The sequence below is a fragment of the Bos indicus genome, chromosome 11, assembly GCF_029378745.1.
Source record: "Bos indicus isolate NIAB-ARS_2022 breed Sahiwal x Tharparkar chromosome 11, NIAB-ARS_B.indTharparkar_mat_pri_1.0, whole genome shotgun sequence".
Taxonomy (NCBI): domain Eukaryota; kingdom Metazoa; phylum Chordata; class Mammalia; order Artiodactyla; family Bovidae; genus Bos; species Bos indicus.
In genome coordinates this window covers 14,508,980-14,528,038 of record NC_091770.1, presented here as the reverse complement: position 1 = coordinate 14,528,038, position 19,059 = coordinate 14,508,980, and the positions used below count along the sequence as shown (strand labels likewise).

General features: G+C 34.7%; 1 protein-coding gene across 4 annotated transcripts in view; it reads left to right on the top strand.

The window, feature by feature from the left end:
* The window catches only part of MEMO1 (mediator of cell motility 1), a 110,727-nt gene that overhangs the window by 55,846 nt on the left and 35,822 nt on the right, over positions 1 to 19,059 (top strand). For 2 of the 4 annotated variants that reach the window (XM_070798468.1, XM_070798470.1), the window contains 3 exons: positions 2,844 to 2,912; positions 9,744 to 9,856; positions 12,136 to 12,247. The exons of 1 other annotated variant lie outside the window; for it this stretch is intronic. In XM_070798468.1, coding sequence (XP_070654569.1) covers positions 2,844 to 2,912; positions 9,744 to 9,856; positions 12,136 to 12,247 — 294 coding nt within the window. The remainder of the gene's footprint in view (positions 1 to 2,843; positions 2,913 to 9,743; positions 9,857 to 12,135; positions 12,248 to 19,059) is intronic. One more of the 4 variants, XM_070798469.1, reaches the window with a different exon arrangement.

Genomic DNA, 19,059 nt, shown 5'->3' with positions numbered 1-19,059 from the left:
ACAGTGTGCTTAGCGTATGTCCCATGGTACCTTAGTCCTAATTAAGCATGCACATTGCTATCTTGTATGACTGTGGTTGACTTATGTGACTCTTTTTCTGTGTTTAGTTAAGATGAGAGTACCATTTTTAAAACAGCTCTATTGGGGTATGATTAACATTCAGCTCCATATAAAGTGTATAGTTTTATATGTAAGTTTGAAATATGTATATACCTGTGAAATCATTACCACAATTAAGACAGTGAACATACTCCTCATCTTCAGAAGTTTCCTTGTGCCTTCTTATCCTCTCTGCCCTTCTCCCCACCCTCCTATGTCCACTGGTTTCTTGTCACTATAGTTTTTATTTTTTAGAATTATTTATTTTTTTAGTTTAAGTATAGCTGATTTACAGTATTGGGTCAGTCTCTGCTCTACAGCAAAGTGACTCGCTTTTACACACACATATATGTATATATTCTTTTTCAAAATTAAACATTTTTAATTATAGAATTATTTAAATGGAATCATATAATATGAAACTTTTGTCTGTGTTCTCACTCAGCATATTTATTTTTCTTTATTTTGCCATTCCTTTTTTTTAAGCATAATTATTTTGAGTGTGTCAATAGTTTGTTCCTTTTTATTGCTGAAAAGTTACTTTGTTGTATGGATATTTTTTAATTTGTTTATCAGTTCACCTTTTGAGGGATAGTTGACTGTTTCTGTTTTTGGCTACTGCAAATAAAAATGGGATAAATATTGGAGTATAAATCTTTGTGTGCACATAATGCTTTTTTTTTTTTTTTTTGGAGTGGAATAGCTGGCAGGAGTTATATGGCAGAAGTATGCTTAGCTTTTTTTTTTTTTTTTTAAATAAAGACATCGCCAAACCATTTTTTCCAGAGTAGTTGTACTGTTTTGCATTTCCACAAGTACAGACTGAATTTCAGTTCTGCATCCTTGCCACACTTGGTATGGTCACTCATTTTATTTTAGCTTATTCTAGTGGGTGTTTAGTGGTAGCTCATGGTTTTAATTCACCTCTCCTTAATGACTAACTGATGTAGAGCCTTCTCTCGTATGCTTTTTTGCCATCCCATGTGTTCTTTTTGAAAGTATCTGTTCACATCTTTTTCTATTTAAAAATTTTAAAAAATCATAATAAAATATACGTAACATAAAATTTACCATTTTAAGGGTTTTTAACCATTTGTATAGTAGTGTTAAGTGCATTCACATTGTTGTGTGAATTCTTTTTGTCTTGTAAAATAGTTACCTGTATCTTTTTAAAGCATTAGGTTGTTTTGAAATTTCTTTGTATATCAGATATAAATCTTATATCAGATATTTGCTTTTTCTTTATATATTTATATATAAATCCTTTATCAGATATATGCTTTACAAATATTTTCTCCCAGTCTGTGTTTTGTCTTTTCAGTTTACTGTGCATCTTGAAATTGGCCATGATAGGAATGATTTACTCCACATTAATAGGCAGATTGCTACAAATCAGGACTTTATTTTTTGTTGATTATATGTCTATACTCAAGAAAAGAAATGGGGAAAAGTTAATAATGCAGGTTAAACTTTATGGTATGTCTATCGCTTTACAATTGTGACTAGCACAAAGAAATGAGGAAGAAAATATGCTTTCCCGTATTTAAAAAACTACTGTCTAATAAACAAAGACATTTTTCAAGTTGTTGAATGAGTGAAATTCAGACATATGTCTTCATTGTTTCACTCTTTTCATTTGCAGTCATTATTTGGCTAATGATTAAAGAGGTCAGCTAAAATCAGGGAAAGCATTCTGGGACAATCAATTGCCTGTGCGGAATTTGCAGTAAAGGATATTACATATTTTTTCATTGTTTGTAAATTGTGTGATATATATCTTTTTATTTTAGTTAAATTTATAATAAGCTTCTGTATATATGTATACATTTTTTTTTCCCTGCAGAGCCATTTGTTAAACATTTACTGCCCACACACTAGAAGCATTAAATAAAATATTTCTGGACTCACATAACTTGAGTCAAGAAAGAAAATTGAAGTTCTGAAACGAAGGCATTGTATGGGTGATCAGAGAACTAATGTAAAGCTAAGACCAGAGGGTGAGAAGGATAGAATGCGTAATAGAGAGAGAAAATGAAAGGGTGTGGTACACAAAAGGCCAGGTCAGGTCTCTTACCTCTGCGTATGCAGAGGGACATGAGCTGTTTCTTATAAGGTATTTGTTTTGCTCTGATTTGACTTACTTTTAATCTTATCGTTTTTGTATATGTAATAGTCTGTTGATGGTATTGAACAGGAATGTTAAAAACTCACATCTTATTATTAGTGTTACATTGCGTGTTAAGTCGCTTCAGTTGTGTCCAACTTTTTGTGACCTTATGGACTATAGCCTGCCAGGCTCCTCTGTCCCTGGGATTCTCCAGGCAAGAATACTGGAGTGGGTTGCAGTGCCCTTCTCCAGGGGATCCCAACCCATGGATTGAACCTGAGTCTCTTTCATCTCCTCCGTTAGCAGTCAGATTCTTTACCACTGATTCCACCCGGGAAGCCCCTTAGTGTTACATTAGCAACTTCAAATAAGCCATGAAAAATTTAAATCTAATTTTCTTTTAGATCAAAAAAAAATTACAAAATACTTTTTAACATTTAAAATTGGAACACAGAACAATCATGTGTTCCCTGTGCTATTCTAGAAGTTGCATCATTCCCTACATTGCTTTTTAATCTATACACATAATTCTGTTATGTTTACCATAATTACTATATTTCTTTCAGAAGTTATTTTTCTCCCAGAATGATTTGCTTTTGAATCTGATCATTAAGTTAAACATTTTTTTGTTTTGTAGCCATGCAGGGTATACGTACTGTGGGTCTTGTGCTGCTCATGCTTACAAACAAGTGGATCCATCTATTACGTAAGTAATATAGCTAGATTCCATTTTGATTAGGTGATTGGAGATTATATCATACTTGCTTTGTCACTGAAGTAATTTGTTTTACATATTATATATTTGATTTCATTAAGAGTTTGACTTTTTATCAATTTGATTATAACATGTAGGTTATAAAAAGCTTTAATACTGTTTTTCATGATCTGAACATTTGGTTATTACCTTCCCTTTGATGGTGAAATATTTAGTTCTGGAAATGTTAGATTGTTAATACACTGTTGTGATTTTGTAAGAAATATATATTTGGTCATTTAGATGATCAAAATATATTTCACATATATATTTAGCTTTCTTCCGTAGTTCCCCAAACCATTGGACTTTCCTAAGTGGTGACATTGACAAAAAAGGTGTTTCTTGTATGTTAATGAAGTGACTTTTGGACCCCACCTAAGAATGGGGACTGGTTGCCAGAATATTCAACCTGTGTTTTAGAAGGTTGGAATTTTCATTCCCACTTCCTGACCTCCTCTGGGGAGGGGAGAGGGCCTGGAGGTTGAATCAATCATGATCTTGATTAAAAGCCCCAAAGGCAAGCTTTGGAGAGCTTCTAGGTTGGTGAACTTGCGGAGATTCAGGGAGAGTGACCTGCCTGGAGAGGGCATGGAAATTCCTGGCTCTTTCCCCTAAATTGCCCTTTGCATCTCTTCCTTCTGGCTGTTACTAAGTTACATCTTTCTATAATAAACCAATGATCTAGCAAGTGAAATGTTTTTCTGAGTTTTGTGAGCTGCTCTAGCAAATAAATTGAACCCAAGGAGGGGGGTCATGGGAACCTCTGACTTGTAATCAGTCTGTCAGAAGTACAGGTAATAACCTGGACTTAATTGGCATCTGAATTGAAATTCAAGGAGGTGGTTGTTGCAATATCTCTGATCAGTAAAGCCTAAGTGACAACCTGGGCTTGTGACTGGCATCTGAGGTGGGGTATGGCTGTGGGGACATTCTTGGAGGACTGAACCCTTAACCTGTGGAATCTGATGTTGTCTCAAGGTAGATACTGTCAGAGCCAAGTGTGCCCCTCTCCTGCCCCCATGAATGCACTCAATGGAAGTGGGTCCAGGAGCAAGACCAGTTAAATAGTTTGCTTTTTAAAATTTTCTTTGAAAACCTGGAGTTGAACACTTTTTAAAGAAAAATCCAAAGCCCTTTGTTCTGTTTTAATCACTTTATAATTGAAAATTTCTTATTGTACTTGTTAAATTCTGATTAATGAATGAAGAATAATTTCTCATTGACAGGAAAAGGTATCTGAATTATTTTAGAATCTGACAATGAATTTAATATGGTGTTTGAAGTATATTATCTTATAATAATTTAATGACAGCTCTGAAATTAGCTTAAAAAAATCTTCCTGGCAAATTGAGACTGAGTCATATAGTACTCTATAAAATGAGAAAGTTGTGAACTTTAAAAGCTTAGTATACCACTCTCTAAAATAAGAAGCTTGTGAAATTTCAAAAATTTCTGCTGGAAACTTTTAATTCTGTCAGATGTCGATTGGTTGATTAGACCCGTACTAGCATAGATGAAGTATAATCATTCGTGGTGAGATGTAGAAATAACTCACAGTAGCCATGAGTTTAAAAAGAGAATCTCACCCTTAGCCTACTTCCTTGCCTTTGAGCAGTTTGTTCAAATTGTTAAAAAAGCTGCTCTCTTTGTTTTTTATGTAGTAAGTTTGTCCTGCACATTTTATCAGGCCTTGATTGAAAGTTATTTTTAGTCAATTTTTAATAATAAATAGACTATAATATTGCCAGATGATTTGAGGAGAGTCTAACAGGTATTTCATAGTACATATTTAATGTATAATTTTAATTTGTTTCATGAATAAGAGTGAAGTAGAAATTAGATTGTAAACCTTTTTAGAAACATCCTTTATTTGACCCTGGTCTATAAACCATCTATAATCAAGGCTAGTTCATATAACAGGTTTTTCCAAACCTTTTCCTGTTTGGCAGAATTTTTTTGATGATGATATGTACTGAAACGGTACCCCAGAATTAATTTGGCCTAGGAGTACATAGAGAGTCTATATTGATATACGTGGAAATTGTGTGTTAAATAAGCTGATGGACAGTAAGAATGGAAGGGAAAAAATGGTAAAAAGGAAGGACTGAGGAGGTGATAAAGGCTATCAATAAAAAGAAAGACAAATGATGGGTAATGTGAGTGATCACCTTATTCTTGTAATTATTATATTGGAATTGAATTCTGAATAAATAAATTTGAAGGTCTGAGTGTTGAAAATGATCATTGACAGTCATAGTTGTATTCTCTTGAAAGTGGCTATCCCTGAGATTTGCAATGTCTTCAGAGTCCTTTGAGAAGATAGAGAACACGTGCTTTTGGGAATAATAAGTATAGAGAAAAAATAACAGTCCAAGAGAGAAGCTTGAACTTGATATACTGGCTTCCATTCTTACTTTCCCATTCTCTACACGTCCACCAGGATCATCTTTTGTGCATAGGCTTTGAATGGATCTTTTACCTTGGCATGATTTTTTGATATCTTACATGACATTTTGAAAATACTTGTTCATTGAGTTAGGCAGGTCTTTAAGATGTTGACATTCCATCATACAATGTAAAAAAAAAATCACATTTGTTAATATCACCATCAATTTCATTAGAAATATTTTTAATTATTGGGACGCTGTCAATCTCACAATGATACAAGTTTTGCAAAAGTCCTAACTTTCACTTAAAAGTTTCAGGTTTATCATTGGCAACAAATGTATCCAATGTTTTCTATGAAGTGTCAGGCTCATTTTGTTTGTTTTCTAGAAAATTTCTGCCAGTTAGCTAAGTTGGAATAACCACAATTTCTCTGCAGTCGTTTTTTGAACTCAAAATTGTGTTCCATGGGGAAAATGTTTACTTTAGCTCATAACTCAAAAACACACAAATGCTTTTTCCTTGAGACATGCTTCTGTATGTTGCAGAGGTACTTTGTGCATTTATTACCACAAATTGAATGCATTTTGTCATACAGCATATTTTAATAAAACTGTATTCAGAGTTCAGCATTTAATGAAATGAAACTGGCTTTAAAAAAACAGCATGGGTGAAGGTGAAGAATACATAACTACTAGTACATTTTTATTCCATTATCTTTATTGTAGCCAGCAGTTTACACAGTCCCACTTTTGTATCACAAGTGTAAATGTTAACACACTGCAAAGGCAGATAACTTCTTTGTATTATTATGAAAATAGTCTTGATTTTGTGAACTCCTTGAAAGGGTATTGAGGAATCTACAGTTCACACTTTGAGAACTGCTATAATTCAAGGTGATTGGATTTATATTGTGGGTAAGGTATTGGAGATAGCATCTCTGGGGAGATGATCTTAAGCCAGCAAAAGAAGCAATTAATGTGAAAAGGCTTTGAAATAGGCAGAGGTATCCTTGTCATCAGGGCACTGCAAAGACAGTGTGTATAAAGTACTGTGATCTAAGTTGGGGAGAATCACACTGGAGGGACCGGTTCATTTGAGACTTTAGAACCTGTTTTAAGGATTTTGGATTTTATCCTCTGACCATGAAAAACCTTTGAAAGACATTTTAAGTGGGAGAGGGATATGATCTGATTCATATTTTAGAAAGAGTACTCTGGCCGTTTAAGGAATTTTTAAAATGATACATTAAGTTCTTTCCCATATTTATAGTTGCCAAGTCTTTTCCTATTACTGAAACTTTAAAAACTGAAACCCAGGATGTTACTTAGATAGTAACTTGATTTTGATTCGTATCTTTCAGAAAACTTTGCAGGGCAGAAAAAGAGAGCCAAAAGAAATCTTCTTTGGGGCCACATGACATTTCATTTTTCAGTTAAAATATCTCCACTTAGTATGAAACATTAAAAAACAAATTACTTGTGTTCCATTATTTAGTATAAATAGTTGACTATGAGAACAGGCATTTAAGTAACTCATGTGTTGAGTGCACAGACTACTGTCTTAGTAACTCCACAAATGTGGATTCTCTGGAGGTATAATTATGTGTAAACTACATTATTTCCTGAAAGAATGCCTACTGATTTTTTTCCTATTTTTTCATATTAAAGGTTTCTTTTATATGTATAGTAACAGTGATTATATGCAGATATTTTAAAAGTAACCCCTTTATGACAAAGCACTTTGTAATTAATTAAAGGGAGAGAAAGTGGCATTACTTCCAATGCTTATATTATCCATTTCTCTCCAAAATATGTATATGGCTTAGGTGTTTATGGACCTAGCGATCTAGGGGGAAAGAAAGAGAAAACATGTTATTTTTTATTTATGCTGTTAATTGTCTTTTAGCATATAGCTAACACAGAAATTCAGTCTGAGATTAGTACTCATTCAATGTGTATTTTGTTTTTCCTTCTTTTCAACAATACCTAGCTTTTTTTGGTTTGTTTTTTGGTATATCACTTTTAAGGGTTTTGTATTGATGGGACTTAAATCTCTTTTTTCCCCTGGTATCTCTCTTAACTAAATGCAAAACTTCACTATGTTGCTTTCGGGTGAGTTTCAACCTTTGGGGTACCCAGCTGGGTAATTCAGACTGTTGGGAGCTCTTTTCCGAACTAGGCTTTATCTTTTCATCTCAGTTGGGTCTGACGAAAACTCCAGCAAGATGAATAGCCACGTATTAAATTAGAGGAAGCAGTTAGGCTTTCTGACCTCAGGTGTTTATTTCTAAAGTAATACTCATCTTGTAATCACCGTTGGAAGAACCTTGTTACACTTACCTATGAAATATATCTGTGTCTCAATTGATATTATAAAAGTCATTTCATGTTTTAATTATCCTGAATTCCCAGGAGTTCTCTGATTTTAAGTATTCTAGTCTTCTTTTCTTAGAAATACATTCCTCAATCATAAAAATGCTTTTCTTTCCTTACTTAGCTCTTAATTCATACTGGGTTGGCCAAAAAGTTTGTTAGAGTTTTCTGCTTACGTCCTGTGGAAAAACCCGAAGGAATTTTTTTGCCAACCCAATATAGTACCTTGTCCTTAAGCAAGTTTCCTAAACACTCAGATATACCATTATTTATGTCCCACATTAGACTTTAATTTTAAAAAGTGTGGTGTTATTTATATGCCATTAAGGTGTGAGAACATAGTGGTGTCTCTTTGTTCATTTAGGAATCTATGGATTTGATTTTTTTTTTTTTCTTAAACGTTATTGATTTGCTCATAGAGATGATGACAGGAAGTGAGTATTAGCAGGGGAGGTGAGAAAAGGGATTACGTTTCTGACTAGAAATGCTTTGTGGTCTTACGTGTCTGCTCTGAGTGACATCTTGAGGATTGCAGTTTCTTCAGGAGATTTTGGGACGAAACTGAGAATCACCTTTTCCTTACCTACATCTTTCCTAGCTCCCCCAACCCTCCCAACACCTCAGATAGCAAGTAAGATACACCCAACCATAGGTTAATTTTCTTAACCTGTAATAGAATTTTATCAAAATAAATACTTTGCAATATGGCGCACATTCCTTGGCCTGCAAGTTTTCGATGTGAAACAGGTAGAGCTCTGGTGTCTTTTTGTCCCTTAATTGAGCAATGAGTAGTTTTTAATTTTCTCTAGAAAAATTTTAATTTTTCTTAGAGTTTCCTGTCTGTGAGCATGTGTGTGATGGGGAAAGTTTTGTTCATATAAATCTGGAGAATAGAGAAAAAGGAGAGTTTTAGAATTCAGATTGTAGAGATGTTTGAGATAAAATAAGAATTCGTCCATTTTAATCTTGATGTTTAAGAGAAAGGGATTGTAAAGATTTAAGCTACAAGTTAGTCCCATTCTTTTCTTTAGCCTATAGTGCAAAGAACACATAATTATGTTTCTTTGTTTTTGGGAATGACTTCTACTTGAATAGGAACAGATAAAGCTTATTACACTGAGTTCTTCTCAACAAGATGCCTTTCTTCTCTGCCATGGATGAAATGTGGAAATAGCTTTATCTGAATAATTCTTTGTAGTAGTATGTTGGATTTTCAGACTTTATACTGTTATGTAATTTTATTAAAGTTGTAGGCAAGTTTAGGATGTGTTTGAGATTTTATTTAATAGCTGGAATGTTTAAAATGCAATTAATGTAGCTATTGAAAACCTGTGTTCTAGCCATTGTGAATACAGAGGTGATTTTAAGCGTAGTCAATTGGTTTACTGTAGATAATTAGTAACTGGTATTTCCAGGTATTGAACATGGTTCTTTTAAAGCCCTTTCAACAGAAAGACAGAGATAAGGAACTGAACTTAATTTAGAAGCAAGTCATTAGGTACACTAGTTTGCTAGTGCTGCCGTAACAAAACACCATAAACTAGGTGATTGGAACAACAAATTTATTTTCTCCTCATTCTGGATGCTGGAGAAGTCCACGATGAAGGTGTTGACAGGGTTGGTTTCTTATGAGGCCCCTTCCTTGGCTTGCAGACGGCTGTCTTCCTGATGTCTCTTCACGTGGTCAGTTACCATTTTGTATGTGTGCACCTTTGGTGTCTCTTTCTCTTCTTGTCAAGACACCAGTCATATTGAATTCAGGCCTCACCGTAATGACTTCACTTTAACTTAACCACCTCTTCAAAGACCTTATCGCCAAATAGGTTCCATTTTAAGGTACAGGGGGGTGGACTTTATGTATGATACCAAGAGAACACAATTTAGCATGTAACAGTAGGTGATGAAATCAAGAAGGAAAACAGTGTTTACACGTAATTTTTAAAAATTACTTTTTTTTCTTTTTACTTAATAAAGTTTGTGTAGAAGTGCAATTGTCCTGTGTTTTTTGTTGTATATCTCCTAGCCGGAGAATTTTCATCCTTGGGCCTTCTCATCATGTGCCCCTTTCTCGATGTGCACTTTCCAGTGTGGATATATATAGAACACCTCTGTATGACCTTCGTATTGACCAAAAGAGTAAGTATATAGAACTCTTATAGCTTGTAAACAAAGTTTTTAAAGATAGGAATTATGAGTTTATTTTAAATTAAAAGTATTACTTTTGTAATATTTCAATTTTAAAAATAAAATTTGTTGTAACTAATCTGCAAAAAAACAAAAACTAAGAAAATCTTCCATATGCCTAAAAGACAACTGCAGTTTTTCTGCCAGCCACAAAAATCTGTAGATTCACTAGTCTCTGAACTGTAGTGGTTCTATTTATAATCAGGGAAGTACCATGTACTCAGTGTAGCATCAGAAAAGAAATTGGTGCCCACAACAACTTGTTGAAAGATTTTGGGCATGTTAGTCTTCCTCTGTGTATAACAAATCCCTCACTGTAAATGGATAATGAGGATAATGATTTTATTTCCTTGTTTATGGTTTTTATGGGAAAAAATGAGCCTGTAGTTGTGAAGCTTAGCAAGAAGAGTGCTATATAAATCTTAAGTGTATTTTATTTATAAAACATACCTATTATTTTGATTTTTAAAATAAGATTCCAGGCATCACATTTTTTATTTAGTTGTGTCTCATTTTGTACACTCAATGTGTAAAGTAAAACTTTTTCTGACTTTTAATAGTATTTTTGGAGGAATGGGTAAACATAATTTTAAAAATGCCAAATAGTACGGAAACTACTAAAACAAACACTCATGTACTTATCGTTCACACTTGACTCAGACTTTCTCCTCATCTGAACTGACTTTACATTCCCACATTCCCGAAAGTGACCACGGTCATGAACTTAGTATATATCCTTCCAGTTCATTAAATTATATTTTAATTATGTTGAGTGTTTATTGTTTTAAGAAATTTTGCAGCAAATTCTTTTGTAGAATAAAAGAACCTATTTGCAAAGGAAATGGTCACCTCTTTTTAAACTTTAGGCTTAAATTTTCATAATTTTGGGCTTTATAGAGTATTAGCATTTTGTTGTTAGGATATAGCTTATTAACAAAACTGGAATATTTCTAACCTTACTCCCTGGAATGGCTTTAGGCTATGTAACTTTTAAATTTTTAAAATGCTTTTAAAATTTTTATTTTTTCTTCCAGTTTTAGTGAGATATAATTGACATACGGCAGTTTTAAAGTATGACACAGTAATTTGACTTTTCATATATCATGAAATAATAAGTTTAGTGAATATAATCTCATATAGATACAAAATTAAAGAACCAAAATAATATTTTTCCCTTGTGACGAGAACTCTTAGGATTTATTCTCAACAGCTTTAATGTATAATATGCGGCTGTGTTCATTATATTTATCATGTTGTACATAACATCCCCAGTACTTACTGATTTTATTACTGGAGATTTGTACCTTTTTACTACCTTCATCCACCCTCTGGGTCACACTTGCTTTGTAAAACCTTGTTAGAGCATTCAGAAAATTTTGGTTTTGGATAGCCTAACAATGAGAATTTTTAATCAGATGCAGTTTCATAGAAGAAAAGTCATACAGTTATTTGTTTCTTTCTTTGATATTGGTAAACCCATTTAAGGATTTAGTTATAAAAATGCTGATTCTGTTCAATGATAAAATAAAAATATTCTTGTGTCTTTTTTGTATTAAATTCTATTATTTTCTTGCTATATAATATCTTGTTTTAAGTATAATCCACCAGAAGGGTCTGAATTGCTAAATCATTTAAAAAATTTAAGATTAAGGCATAGTCCTGTGGTAAATTTACATTCCAGTCTACCTGACAAGTTTAATTCTTAATGTTGAGGAAAATAACATTTTTCAGTAGGAATTTTCTGTTCTTGGTATAACAAAACCTGAGGTGTAAAACAATAATCCTATACATTTTATTTAAAAATAAAACAAAACTCAAAAACTGTATTATTAAACCTCATGAGGAAGTAGACGGGGGGATTTTTCCATATTTCAGTAGTAGTTTTGATCAGCTGTTCTTGTTAGTATCTACTGGTTGATTAAGGTCAAGGAAAACCTTAAACTTAGAGGTGATTTTAGATATAATGAAAGGACCTGATGAAAATTTTAAATTATTATTTTTTATGTAACTATATAACATATGAAAATGCTGAGTAAATCATTACGTGTCTGACTGTTTTGTCTTATATAGAAGCTAGTTGTTTTTTCCTTTTTTTTAAACTAAAACCAAAGGAGAATATTACGTGATACTTTTGTCTCTTGCCAAAGCATGTAGTTTTGTGTTACTGGGTAGTCTCACAGGATAAGGATATACATTAATACATTTGTTTTACTATATTTTGAAACCTCTAGTTTACGGAGAACTATGGAAGACAGGAATGTTTGAACGCATGTCTCTGCAGACAGATGAAGATGAACACAGTATTGAAATGCATTTGCCTTATACAGCTAAAGCCATGGAAAGGTATACTAATTAATATAAGAAATCCCAGAGAAATCATGGATATTAGTTTCTTTGGAATTATTTTAACTAGGGTAAGATGATCACTAGGATAAAGAGATTTAAAAATTCTTGTTACAGTGAAATAAAGAATTTGAGATTAGATTTTTCTGAATGTGGATTGAAGTTGGTTTTGAGTAGTTTGCCTATGAAGGTTAAATTTATGAAGTGGCATGGTTGTTTTCTTAGGTAGAAATATTAACAAGAAAACCCATGTGTCTATGTGTTTGTATGTATTGGTTTGCCTGTTATCTTATTCATTATATATTTATTTATCTCAGAATAACAATTACATTCTTTCATGGTATAGTGCTCCAAGTAAGTAATCATAAAATTTTAGATTTGCGAGTAACTTTGGAGGTAATTTATTTCAGCCTTTATCAAAGTATGTGAATCTCTATTATAAAAGCAATTATTATGTAGTAATATATAATAAGTGAGATAATCTATATATAACATAGATCTATTATAAAAGAGATCTCTGTTATAAAAAGTGCTGACATCATTACTTGGTGCCTGCTAAGAGCTCTGTCTTTGAGGACAGCATGCTCACTAGGCTGTAAGTAGGTGAGGACAGGACATTCTGTTTTCCACTGTTACCCCAGTGCCTAGCACAGTGCCTGTCACATAGTAGTCATTATTTTAGTAAAATGAAAGAATTGTTTTAAGAGCTTTCTTCCTTCTTTAGGGCAATATTCAAATTCGAACGTTTTTCTTTTGAAGGTCACATTTCTGTACTTTTTTCAACCATTTCCTTCATATGGACTTAATATTCCATATGTTTTTAGTTTGATTAGTTCTAAATAGGGTGAAATTATTCCTTCTCTGGTCCTCATTACTGTATTCTCTTAGGAAAATAAGTGGTACATCTTAGGTTTGCAGTGAATATTTGTTAATTAAATGTGTTAATGAAGTATGAGATTAACAATATTTATGCTGATATGGCTTACTTACTTTTGTCTGATACATTTGCGGTCAGCTCAAACCCCAAGGATTTTTTATACTGTTAAACTAGATGATTTTCTCCTCTTGTGCTTCAGTGGTTGGTTTCTTTTTAACCCTAAAAGTGAATGTCTCTTCAGTTAATTTTGTTTAATTTTTTCATGTTGGTTTTATTTCATTATTGCAGTTTTGGCAGTCATTTCCATTCTTAATTCTGTTATCAAAGTATTATGTATTTCTCTCAGTCTCATGTTGTCCACATCTTTTCACAAAAATAACTATAAGGGATTACATAGCTGAAGAAGTTTGCAAAAATAGAGTGATATTAAATTATAAGCAGTATAATATTAGGTTGTGAAAGCGCAAGTTGCTCAGTCGTGTCCGACTCTTTGTGACCCCATAGAATTCTCCAGGAATTCTCCAGGCATAACACTGAAGTGGGTAGCCTTTCTCTTCTCCAGGGGATCTTCCCAACCCAGGGAACAAACCCAGGTCTCTCGCATTGCAGGTGGATTCTTTACCAGCTGAGCCACAAGGGGAGCCCAAGAATACTGGAGTAGGTAGCCTTTCCCTTCTCTAGTGGATCTTCCTGACCCAGGAATCAAACCAGGGTCTTCTGCATTGTAGGCGGATTCTTTACCAATTTTAGGTTAATTGTGTTTTAATACATTCTAATTCTTCAGAAAATTTTAAAGCAGTATAGCCTGTTTACTTTTTGAAATGCTAGTGTCATCAGAGCATCCCATTCTTCAACTGCAACAGGACATTAAAAAAACTTTTGTTCCTGGCTAAAATGTTATTTCAAAAGTAAAACAGGTGTAATGTGGAAATGTAGGAAAATAGAAATTTGAAACCAGTGAACAAAATTTATGTTTGTAATTTCCTCCATATTAAGTAACATTACATTACCACTTTTAAGTATAGTGGCAATCCACTCCAGCACTCTTGCCTGGAAAATCCCATGGACAGAGGAGCTTGATAGGCTACAGTCCATGGGGTTGCAAAGAGTCGGACATGACTGAGCGACTTCACTTTCACTTTAAGTATATCACTTCTCAGGAAAACCTTCGTTATCTCTCAGATTACATTGCTGCTGCTGCTAAGTCGCTTCAGTCGTGTCCAACTTTGTGTGACCCCATAGACAGCAGCCCACCAGGCTCCCTCATCCCTGGGATTCTCCAGGCAAGAACACTGGAGTGGGTTGCCATTTCCTTCTCCAACACATGAAAGTGAAGTCTCTCAGACATGTCCGAGGCTCCTTCGTCCATGTGATTTTCCAGGCAAGAGTACTGGAGTGGGGTGCCATTAGGATCCGTAATACTGACTCTTTCAAAAGTACCTAGTACTTTTCCTTTGTCACCTTTGCTGCAAGCACTGCTTACCATTACCTGTATCAGTTATCCTTTACTGAATAACAAATTGCCTCAAAACTTATGACTTAAAATCATAGCTGTTGTTATTGCTCACAATTTTGGGGTCAGGAGTTTGAGTAGGGAACACCGTGCTCTGGTCCACAAGACACTGACTGAGATGATTTGAATAGGCCTTGAGGATCCAAGATGACTTTAGAGCTGACTTTTACTTGAGATACCTCATTTGTTCTCTATGGCCTGTTTTTTGTTTTTTTTTTTTTAATCAGCCAGGGCTTTTTTATCTTTTTGCCCTATCTCTAGAAGGATGGTCTGGATTTCTTTACATGGTGATTCTGGGTAACAGAACAAAACCAGACATTTCTTGGCTTATTAAGGACTAGGCCTAAAATTGCATATCATCATTTCCACTGCATTTTGTTTCTCAAAGGAGAAATAGATGCCACTCTTGATGGGAGGAGTAGCATAAGTGTACAGGAGTAGGAGGAATTGTTGGCAGGCATCTTTGTTGATGGACTACCACAGTTATTCCTGTGGTAGACAATTCATGTTTCTCCAACAAGGAGGACATCTCCTAAGATGCCCAGAAATCTCATCCAGTTATGACATCATGTTCAAAGTTCATTATTTTATCATCTGAATTTGGTTGGGATGTGGATGAGGCTCCTTGAATGCAGCTCTTTTTTATTTGGATACCTGTGAACTGGGAAGGCAAGTCTCCCCGTTGTCCACCCCCCTCCACAGGCCCCAATATACTTAGTATGTGGTTTTGAGACAGACAGTTAATCACATTGGAGGTTGGAAAAGGTAAAAGCATGTAGTATCTCTGTTCTAAAGCAGTTCTGAAATCTAACCAGGAAACAGAAAATGTCCTTGATTATGGCTTGGTTCTATCTTCTGATAGTGGTTTCATAATTCATTACAGATGGTTCCTGATTTATGCTGGCTCCACTTAGGATTTTTTGGCTTTTTGATGGTGTGAAAGTGATACGTAATTAAGTAGAAACTGTACTTTGAATTTTGATCTTTTCCCAGGCTAGCAATATGTATGATACTCTCTCATGTTTCTAGGTAGTGGCAAGGAGTAGCAGCTCCCAGTCAGCCATGTGATCATGAGGGTGAACACCCAATACACTTAAAAATCCTTTTGTACTCAGACAACAGTTCTGTTCTTCATTTTCAGTACAGTATTCAATAAGTTGGGCTTCCCGGGTAGCTCACCTGGTAAAGAATCCTTCTGCATTGCAGGAGACCTGAGTCTGATCTTTGGGTTAGGAAGATCCCCTGGAGGAGGGCATGGCAACCCACTCCAGTATTCTTGCCTGGAGAATCCCCATGGACAGAGAAGCCTGGTGGGCTATAGTCCATGGAGTCGCAAACAGTCAGACATGACTGAGCGACTAAGCACAGCACATTCAATAAATTACATGAGAGATTCAGCACTTTATTATAAAATATACTTTGTTTTAGATAATTTTGCCCGTCTGCAAGCTATTGAAAATATTGTAAGCACACTTAAGGTAGGCTAAGCTAAGCTATGCTATTTAGTAGGTTAGGTGTAGTAAATGTATTTTCAACTTATAATGGATTTATTTAGATTTAACTCCATCGTAAGCTGAGGAAGATCTGTATTATTCTTAGCTCTTGGCTGGGTCCTTTTGGCTCTTGGCTCCATTCTTTGAGTCCTTTTTACTTTTCCATAAGAAATGGGCTTTGTTTGCATCTGAGTAGCAGTTTTATTCTGCTTTATGTGACAGTTAAAAGCCTAAAGGCCTCTTTTCATTTGAGATAGTGTTTTATTTTAGTACAAACTGATAGAACTCCATTAACTACTTTGTGGATTTTCTATATATAAGATTAGAAGTGCATTCCATTAGACAAAAGTCACATCCACAGTTCTTACTGAGATAAGATTCTGTCCACTTTCTTACGGAGACAGGATTCTCTCCACTTTGGAGCCCAAGTTAGAGTCGTGTAATTTCTCAGAAGCCCTTTTACCTGCCTGAGAGAATATGCAAGCATGGTCTGAAGTCTTCCTGTGGTCCTAACAGGCTTTTACAGATGTGGTTTTGATTTGATGATTCTGAGCCCATGTTCTTGGTAGTACTCTGTATTTGGTCTTTGTCCTTAGGCTGTTTGCTTGACAGTGTTTGGCTATCTATAGAGGTTAGTAATGAGAAACAGTTATTTTTTAACCAAGAAACTCCTAGTTAGAAATATTTCTTTTAAACTCAGCTTATAGTTCTTTAAGTCATGTTTTTCTTCTTACATCTCCTCATATTTGGCTGTGAAGAAACCATTGACACTTTGAATATTTTGTTGGGGAATCTTAGTTAGATTTATAGATTCTCTTATCTTCTAAGTTTTATCATGTGACAGTTCTATGATAATTGTTTTCTGCCAGGAAATAATATGGATAACCCTTCTTCGAGCAGTGTCCTTACTGCTTGTCTACTTTTCAGGCTCCTTGTTGCCCTTTCACCTTCCACCTATCTCTTGTCCCCAAAGCCAATATTATATTTTCTAGGTGTTTCTTTTAGTAATACACTTTCCAGGCACCCATTTTTGGTCTCGGTTATCAGTTGTAGCATGGCATATCACCTTAAAGTACTTTTTTTGTTTTCTTATGATTCTTTGGGCTAGAAATTTGTGTTCAGGGATGAGTGGCGACCAGTCATCTCTATTTCATTTGCTGTCAGGTAAGATAGGTTGACTTAGGCTAGAGGTTCCAGGGTGCTCTCACTTTCTGTCTGGGGCTTAATGCAGATTGTCTACTAGGCACCTTCGTTGTCATCTTGGTCCTATCTCCACTTGTTACTTTTCTTCAGGGCCTTTCTCTACACATGGTTTCCCTTTCCTGCTGATCTATCCTGAAGTACATGGCAATTCAGGATAGCAAGAAAGTAAGTAGAAATTTTAGGTCTCTTAATCTTTAGGCTTGCAAGTGGCACAGTATTACTTGTGCCATATTTTACTTGACAACGCAAATTGGAAGACTGGATTCAAGGGGAGGGAAAAATTGTACCTAACGGAAGGAGTGGTGTGAGCATTCAGATGTGGAAGGAATTTTGTTGATTATGTTTGTAGATAGCCTACCACGGTGGCACTGCAGTTAAATAGCTTTTCAGGAGATTATTTATATATGTATATCTGTCTGCTTCCCTTCTGTAGTATTTCCCTGACCTGTCCCCTATTCTAGGGCAGCTGGTCTACTCTGTATCTTCTGTACTCATCTCAGTACCTGGCACACAACAGGATCTCAGTAATTAATTGTTGAATAAATTAATAGCAATAGATAATAACTCTGGCGCCAAAAATGAGGTCAGAGTTTTTTAATTAGCTGCTTTTTATGTCATGAACCTATTTACATGTGTTTTTTTTTAAACTCCTTTTAACTGGGTATACATAGGACACTCCAGTACTCTTGCCTGGAAAATCCCATGGATGGAGGAGCCTGGTAGGCTGCAGTTCATGGGGTTGCTAGGAGTCGGACGTGACTGAGCGACTTCACTTTCACTTTTCACTTTCCTGCATTGGAAAAGGAAATGGCAACCCACTCCAGTGTTCTTGCCTGGAGGATCCCAGGGACGGGGGAGCCTGGTGGGCTGCCGTCTGTGGGGTCACACAGAGTCGGACACGACTGAAGTGACTTAGCAGCAGCAGGACTTTCCAGTATATGACTATGTAGTACTTCAGTTGACTAATTTTAAAACTTTTCCTCATTTTTCACTATAATGAAAATTATCATGGGCTAAAAAATTAAATATCTAAGTGTATTATTTATAATTCTCTTATATGAAGCATATTTAAAAGTGATATTCATTAGAGCTTTCTTTAAAAAAAAAAGAGTAATATAGAGGAGAAAACAAAATGACCCATAATGTCCTTGCTCAGTTAAATCTGTCCTTTTAAAAAATGGGTGTACATGATTTAAAAGCGTACACAATGAGCAGTGAAAGCCTCTTTTATTCTCCTCAGCAGTGTTTATTGACAGTGAATATTATTATGGAAATGCTAACATATATGTTTGTGTATGTGTGTGTGTGTGTATATATATATATAAGACTTATACATACACATTTTTGTGTAATTAAAATGTAAACAGGAGGTTGTATCTTAAGCATTTTATTCGGATCCTTTTTTCCATGTATTATCTTTATTACTGAAACTCATAATTTTTGATATTATATATAATTGCATTTAGAGATATTAAGTTGGGATATGTAGAATTCATCTATCTTGGAAAAGCTATTTACTCTTAAAATTTGGAGAAGTAAATGGCAACCCACTCTGGTATTCTAGTCTGGAAAATCTCATGAATGGAGGAGCCTGGTAGGCTACAGTCCATGGGGTCGCAAAGAGTTGGACTCGACTGAGCGACTAACACACACTCTTAAAATTAACATGATCCCACTTCTTTTTCTTTGCATTTTACTCTATTATCTTTCCCTCCTTTTATTCCTT